General features: G+C 32.5%; 1 protein-coding gene across 1 annotated transcript in view; it reads left to right on the top strand.

Moving 5' to 3' along the window:
- The window catches only part of Uri1 (URI1 prefoldin like chaperone), a 62,314-nt gene that overhangs the window by 16,610 nt on the left and 37,406 nt on the right, over positions 1-8,298 (top strand). The window contains exon 2 of the mRNA XM_033765976.1: positions 5,885-5,919. Coding sequence (XP_033621867.1) covers positions 5,885-5,919 — 35 coding nt within the window. The remainder of the gene's footprint in view (positions 1-5,884; positions 5,920-8,298) is intronic.

An 8,298-nucleotide genomic window follows, 5' to 3' on the forward strand; every position in this document is an offset into this window, starting at 1 on the left:
AAAAAAAAAAAAAAAAAAAAAAAGAGTAAAAGAAAAAAAGGTACACACTGTGTCTGAGAACAGCACAGGAACTCACATGGGATGGCCAGTCTTATTTTATGCTGTCCACATCTCTTGAGAGCTTGCAAGAAGTTCTACATATGGGGTCCTGGCCACTGTCCTAAGATCTTATAATTGGAAGGTCCTGCATTTGCTCACCCTATCTCCTATATCACCACCACACGTGGCTCTTTGTTTATTCTTGATGGGGGATGAACAGGATTTCTAGGAAGAAAGTATGTGAATTGAGAAGAAATGATTGATGTGTGCAGTAAAAGGATGACTATACAGTCTATGGAGGCAGTGTTTCATGTTCACAAATATAGGCCATAATCTCTTACTTGCAATTTAGAAGTCTGAAAAGTATTGAAAACAAAGTTAATTTGTAAGTTTGTCTCATAGTCATGTATTGACAAACCTGACTAAAACTGATTTGATTGAGGCATTCATTCTGTTTGAACATTCATATATTTCAGTGCAAATGTTATATTTGATGTAGGGGTTGTTCTGTAATATATAGTATGTGGATCCAGAGTTTTTTGTCTGTGTGACCATAGAACTGTCCTATTTTAAAAGGACTTACATGCTTACTGTGTGGCAGGTCAATATTGTTGAGTAAAGTAGATATGACCCCTACCGCACAGAGCTTTCAGCCAGTGTATGGTAGTTTCCTGGATATCTAATTTAAATAATTCCCAAAACATGTAATTGTCTTAATGTAAATGCTGCCAGTTTTTTGTTTGTTTGATTTTATTCTTTTTTTGAGACAGGGTCTTGTAGTTCAGGCTGGCCTTGGACTCAAAGTAGTCCTCTTGCCTCAGCCTCCCGAGTAGTAGGGTTACAGGTGTGTGCCAACATGCCTTTCCAATGTTAAAAATTTCCAGTGGGAGAAAACTGTATATAATTAGAACACTTGGGATTTTGAGTAATACATACTGAAAGAAAAAATAACCCTCATTTGTAGATAAAAATTACAGTGGAATGAAATGTACAGTACAAAAAGCATGTCAGACATAGTCCAATGTTTGTGTAAAAAGAGACAAGATTAGAATACTGAGGGAATGCCTTGAAACTTGTATAGGAGAAAATGGGCTAATGATCATTTTGATTTTATCTCAGCTAATTTTAAAAACAGGTAAGTATTTTAATGAAATGTTTCTGTATAATCGGAGTTATTATTTAGTAGCAGTTTTACTTTTCAGTATATTTAGAACATGAGTTTGTTTAAAATTGAAGTGACTTGCTTAACTTTTGTGGCGGTTTTTAATACAGTAGCACTCTGTTTATTGTAGTTAATCTGCTGCTTATAGCATATTTTGTGTTAGGAACCTGTAATTTCCTTCCTCTTTGCAAGAGTTTATTTAAAAGATCTGTAATTTTTACTGACTTTGTTGAAAGTACTTTTCTTGTATACTTTGGTAGTGACATTTACATATTTCCTTAATTGACAGTCTTTTTCTTAAAAGTTATTTTCACCCTTTAGGTAAATATAAGGTTAATGGTGCTTGCCTACTATCTACTGGCTTTAGCTTCCACTGATGCTTTCCCTTTTTTGATTCAGCAGCTTTAAAACCAAAAATTGTAAGATGTCTTGAAGGTGAGAAGCAGATCATATACAGTTAGACAGCTTTGATAATTACATTTTCCAAACTTATTTTATACATTAACCCATAATGAAAGAATTTGAAATTGTAGTACAGTGAGAAAAGTTTTTGAAATAAAATAAAACATTTCAGAATCAAGTATCAAAATTCAGGAATCAAACTTAACCTTTTAGGCTTTGTATTTCAGTCTGGTTTTAATGTTGCACTATATTTAACTTGGAAAAACACATAGGTTGATGCCCCCTTGTGGTCTGTTACCAAAATAAATAGCACAAAAATAAATAAGTACCGGAGCTCTTACTGTATATTAAACCATTGACTGTTTGTTTATAAAATACATTTTAGAAAGCAACTTCTGAGGAAAACCAGCCAAGGAATTATTATTCCCGTTCTTCATATAATTTGTTGATCTTAGATCTTATTAAAATTTGGCAAACATAATTTTAGCATTTTAGCAGTATGTTATTTGGACACTGATGTACAGAAAAATAGGTTGTTGGATGAGTTGTCCATCATGGTCATCCTTAACATTAATTTGATTATTGTTAAAAGTGTCTAAAAAATGTGATGAGGGGCTGTGGATTTAGCTCAGTAGTTCTGTGCCCTGCCTTGGAAGTGCAAGGCCCCGAGTTCGATCTCTGAAAAAAAAAAAAAAAAAAATCAGATCCCAGAAAAAAATGTGATGAGATGTGTTAGCCATTTGAAGGTAGACCATTACCTTCTCATCCTCCCCCTTACACAAACACACACACATACGCACACACACATGCACACACGCACACATGCGTATGCATGCATGCACATGTGTAAATGGTGCTTGGGAAATTTGTTATTTACGCTTAGTCAATTGATCTGAAAGGGCGTGGAGTGGTATGAAGCAATGTAAGAAATAAGAATTCATATGAATGAATTGTTGAATTTAAGCTTATTTGTTTCTATTGTTGGCAAGGTCTTGTTTGTATATGAGTTGTTTTGGAGAAAGTTGAGAGCATAGCGACAATATTTTAAGAGAGACTGAAGATGTAAGCAGTAGCTTTACTTGTGCAGTAAATTATATGGTTGAAAGCAGTCCAAATACAAGGGAATAAAGACTTTGGTATTTGACAGACCTGGGTAAAAACTAACCCGATCTTGGACTGTTGTATAATTTTGAGTAAGTTACTTTCTGTCTTCAAAATTAGAGGTTAAAACCTAATCCACTGAAATGTTTGTGTGTTGATTTTTGTCCTATAAAGGCTTGGCTTATTCCACTAGTGTTATAAATCTTAGGTTAAGGCTAGTTTTGAGTTAATAAGAAAGTATATTATATGATTTTGTAGTTACTGGATTGTTGGTTAATATCCTTAATGATAGTCTGTATCTTAAAAAGTGCGGCACAGCACCTGCCTGGCAAAAGCAAGGTCCTGAGTTCAATCCCACGTACCCCCCCAAAGTGCTAAATCAGCTTATAGTCCTTTTTCTTTACTGTGTACTTACAGCTGTACTACTATATGAATACATATTTTATTTATAATTTGACTGCAAGTATAGTCATATTAAAGAATTTCCTAGGTCACTTATTTTAATAGTAGAAGTTACAGACTTTATAAAAGTACTGCAGTCTGGGCTGGGGATTTAGCTCAGCGGTTTGGTGGCCTGCCTTGCAAGCACAAAGACCCAGTCAATCCCCGGTACCAAAAAAAAAACAAAAAAACAAAAAAACACAGTTTTTTTCTAAGGAATAACTTTTGCATATTTTAATAGATTTATTTTTTTAAACAGATTTATCTTTAAAAATCAAAACAAAACTAGTATTGTTCCTCCACAGCATTCTTACTTTTTTGGAGGTCAACAAAGTGATAAAACGTTCTTGCTTTCTTTTTCAAGAGTTGCTTGTAGAACCAGACTCATTCTTTCACAGTCACTTCATTAAGTACTTAAAAGGAATTAATCTTGAGTTTTCAGTCAGAAAACAAGATTATTTGAGGTTAACTTCACAGAGAAATAAGGGTTTCTTTTCTCCCTCTTTACCAGGTACATTTAACTTGAATCATACAATGTTCTCCCTTCTAAAAATTTCATTGACAGTTAAATATAAACAAAAGTGCTTGTGGTCAATGTTTTTTTTTAAAGTAAGTAAATCGTAAGTATTATAAACAGATAACTGTAGACATATCACTGGAAGGCTATTCTATGCATTTTCATATGTTTCTTTTACCTTTCCATTTATTTCTAATTTTCAAAATACCACTTCTTGAGTCTACTTGAGACACATGAGTGTCTCTTGTCTTGAGTGCTGTATGTAACCAATAAAGACATTAAATATAAAAGTGTTTTGGTAGTGAAAGTTTTTATTGTAAATTATGAAATGGATTTTTGTTGTTGGTCTATCCTTGAATATATGTGCCAAAAGATGCTATTTTAGTAAAGAAAAAGAGTGAGGAATGGGGGACCATGACTAGAACAAAATAGAGGGTGGACTTGGGGTGATGGAAGAACCCATGCCATTCTACCAGTGACTTATTTTTAAACATAAAATGCATTTGTGCCAGATTTACATATTTACTAATTAAAAAGCCTTCCTGGAAACATTAAGTAGACTATCTTGTATAACCTTTAACACTGTCACTAATGGATATAGCCTAGAAGATTTCACTGAAGGTCCTTTAAATAATGTAAATGATTATGAATATGTAACTAGTTAATATGCAGCTACGAAAGGATTATCATGTAGAGGTTAATGAACATTCTGCTCTTACGGTTTGCAGGGCTTTTCTTTTTGTGCTTTTGGCTCACTTCATGCTTGGAAACACAGGCACTGGGATTGGAAAACATCCTGACTGTTTTTGGGTCTCATCTTTTAATGGGGTTGTTAAATAGGAACTTTATGAAAGGGATTTCATTAAGATTTTTTCTTTTTCAATTTACATTTAATTCTATTTGTCTATTTCATAATTACTGCTAAATCAGAAACAGTGAAATAGATTGATGTAGTTTCAGCTTGCCTCTTCCAGATGTAAAGTCACTACTCTATTATATATTACCACTGTTATTAAGTGTTGCTATGTGATTGATACTTACTGAGAGATCTTCATTCTAAAGCAGACTTTTTATGCTGAGTTAATGTGTAGTATGGTTGGGTATCTGATTATAGCATGTATTTTGGTTCAGGATTGCTGCCTTAGTATTTAAAATATCCCCAAAGAAGACATTTATTTTAGGAATTAAATGTTATAATAGAGGAATTTAGTGACAAGTCTAAAAAATACCTTATGATTTTTGGGTGAAACAAGAGACAGTATTGCTATTTAGAACAGTAAATTAGAGCAGTGTGTTGTGAACCAGATCATACTGCTGTCCTTTTCATGTGGCCTTGGCATTTTGGCTTTTATCTCTTAGTTTCTCTGTCTCTAAAATGGTGCTGTGGTGTTTTAGATTACTGTTTAAAAATTTTATTAGTGGGTGATAAGTGATCAGTAATCTTTGAAAATAGTATCAATTTTAAAATTGCCACTCAGAAGGTTTTTTTTTTTTTTACATTGTATTTCCTGATGCTGATTATTTTTCTGAGCATTTTGAGAATCTACTGAAATATTTCAAAGGAAAACAAATAATTTTTTTTTTTGCTTAATTCTATTGCGTTAGTGTTATAAACAGTTTAAATTGGCTATGAAGTACTTAAAATTTCATCATTGTTCACTGGAGAAAAATGAGCTGTTCAGAGCATCTCTGTATCCCAAGTATTTCTTCTTGAAAATGTAGTAGAAAAATCTCTTTGAACTCATTTTTAATACATCAGAATAAAAATTACAGGTGAAAATGTTTGGAGACACACTGACAAAATAAAATATTTTCACCACTTTTTTTTTAACTGGTGAAATGTGGATGTTACATTGGTGTTTTTGTTATTTATAACATTTGCGTATTCTACAAAATATGTAACATTGAAAACAGGTCTGTAGATTGTACAAAATACTAGTTATCTTATATCATGTCACCTAATAGTTATGAAGAGGGTTTTGTACCAAAGTATGAATTGGAAAGATGTAATTTGTTCTGCAGTTATCAGCCTGCATTAGAGGGTTATGATAAAGTATGCTGCTTAAAAACTAACGTTCACATCTCTGTGCCTTTGACAAATAAAAATGTATACTGAGGTGCTATTAAATCCGTAAAGCCACTGTTCTAGTTTTCTGATATACTGATTTTGTAGCTCTGAATAGCCCTGTTTTTTCACGAGTAGTTATCTGCTTTCATGACAGGTGGTCACTAACTGCCAAGAGAAAATCCAGCATTGGTGAGTTAAAGATGGTTTTATTATACTTCTGAAATACTAATGGGGTCATCTACTTGTATTTAAATAATGTGTGTACTGGTCTCTTTGTGTGTATGTGTGTGTGTGTATGTTTATGTGTAACCAGTAATTGAATTCCTGTAATCTCCATTTTGAATGCTTTTGATACAAATTTATATTGTCTTTCACCCTTTTCTAAATAGCGTGTTCCCTAATTTCCTGAAGTTGTGTCACCATTTGTGTTTATTCTGTCTTTTTTCCTTTCCTTTTTTTTAAAAGTTAGAGTAATACTAATATCATTGTGAAGTGGAAACACATTTTTGAATCTAATTGATGGTAGAGAGCTCTGTTTTGAGAATATTTCCTATATTTGTAGTAGAAAACTAATTGGGATTGGTTTTTCTAAATAATAATGGAAGTATAGCACAGATACATTTTCTCAAAGTTTGAAGAATGTAGCTAATTTTCTCCATTTTGGAGCTTGCTTTATGGATTGTACTTTTTTAGTGTGAAAGAAAACATTTATTTTAATGTTCTAATCTATAGTTAATAGGACAGTGCTTGGTAAATAACTTACTTTTCTATTGCTTCTGAGGAAAATGCTCAATTTAATGGTGAATAAAATCTTATATTATTAGTTATTATAAGGTATAGCTGTTGATCTCACAGATATCAAATTACAATATATCCATGCTGTGTTTACAAAGATTTTACTGAGAGAACAACAGGAGCTGTCTTGATTATTGTCTGCAGGGTTATTGCAAAATCATGGTAACTGCCCCTTTAGTGGTGAGATTAAACCTTTGGTTATACACCATCAAGCATATAATATTTTAAATTTATTTTAAGAGGCTTTTTCTTCATGCCTGAGAGATCTCCAAGGAAATAATTTATAGTTAGTACATATCAAATGTTTTTTGGTTTAAATGCACATAGGCTGCAAGCAGTGGATAAGAGTGAAAATCATCACAATCTGTACATATCATCTTATTAAATTTTGACTATTGGCTTGCAGAAAATAATCTAAAACTAATAGTATCCACTTTATAAATAAAAATTCAGGACTTCATTAATTTTCAATAAATGCATCATTGTAGTTGCATCCTCCAGTGGTGTAAGTCTGTCAACATTTCCATAATGGACCATTCACTTTTCATTATACATTCAGATCAGGTTAAAATGTGAAATTCAAGTTGTTGGCCAAAGAATGTTTTTTCCCTGCAAATTTGGCCAAAGTGAGCCATTTTATAAATAACTCCAAGGGGAAATTTCATTAATGTGGACTTCTGTCTTTTGGTTTTGGTTAAATTAGCAGAGGTTGTATTCACTCATAACAGATACTAGTTTATGCAAACTTGTGAATCAGTACTTGGCCCTTGGTTGGTTTATACTTCTGTATTAAAGTTGTTTTAAGGATACTGCACATATCTTTATTCTGTTATCCACAGTCCATCCTACTGTGTTTGGTTCAAAATAGGCTCTTAATGTTTGGATAAATGAAGAGAACATACATAATTATTTTATACATAACCTTTTACTTTACAAACAGTATAGCACTGTACAAATCTGGTGAGCAGTGAGAGGCAGAAATGTGATACTTGAGAAAAGGCATGTGTATCTTTCAGGTCTCACTCTCCAGGTTTCTAAAGCCCCCAAACTACACAAGCTCAGCATATTTGCCTACACATATCTTGAAGTAATGCCATACCTTATCTATATGTTAAAAATTGAATTTTTTTCAATTTATATTTGCTTTTTCTTCTGAATCATTTCTGCTGTGCTTTAGGAAGCAGACATTTCTGTTTGCTTTTTAATGAGAATCTGTACATGGCATCATGATATTACTAGAATCTAAATGGGCAGTGAACTCATCAATTTATTATATTCAGAAATTGAAACCAAAGTGTCTCCATTTTTCTAAAAGCCAGGAAATTGCTATTGAAAGCATTGTTGAATTCTTAGATATTTTTTACATTCTTTTAATTCCTCAAACAATAATTGAGTTCCTACACATGTCAGTATTGTGCTGCTATTTGAAATTGAAAGATCTTGCCATAGAGGGATTCATAGTCAGACGTTAAACAGAGAAATCACAGTAATTTTGTGCTATTTGCAGAGATATGAAGCAAATACAGCAGGAGTTTTGAGGCTGGAGCCATTCTTAAACATGTAGTAGGTTTGAAAACAAACTGATTTTAATTCTTTGACCCTTTATGTTAGCCGATTCTGAAACACAGTTTGTATAGCTCAACACTTATTCTTTATAAGAATTTATATTCTTATAACAAGGAGGCGCAAAATACATGAGTTTTAAAAAATGTATTCTTTTTTTTACTGATGTTTATGCTTGTTTGTGCAGTTTTAAAGGATTTTTTTTAAAAA

This window comes from Fukomys damarensis, unplaced genomic scaffold (assembly GCF_012274545.1).
Source record: "Fukomys damarensis isolate Sample0158 unplaced genomic scaffold, DMR_v1.0_HiC HiC_scaffold_19, whole genome shotgun sequence".
NCBI classification, from domain to species: domain Eukaryota; kingdom Metazoa; phylum Chordata; class Mammalia; order Rodentia; family Bathyergidae; genus Fukomys; species Fukomys damarensis.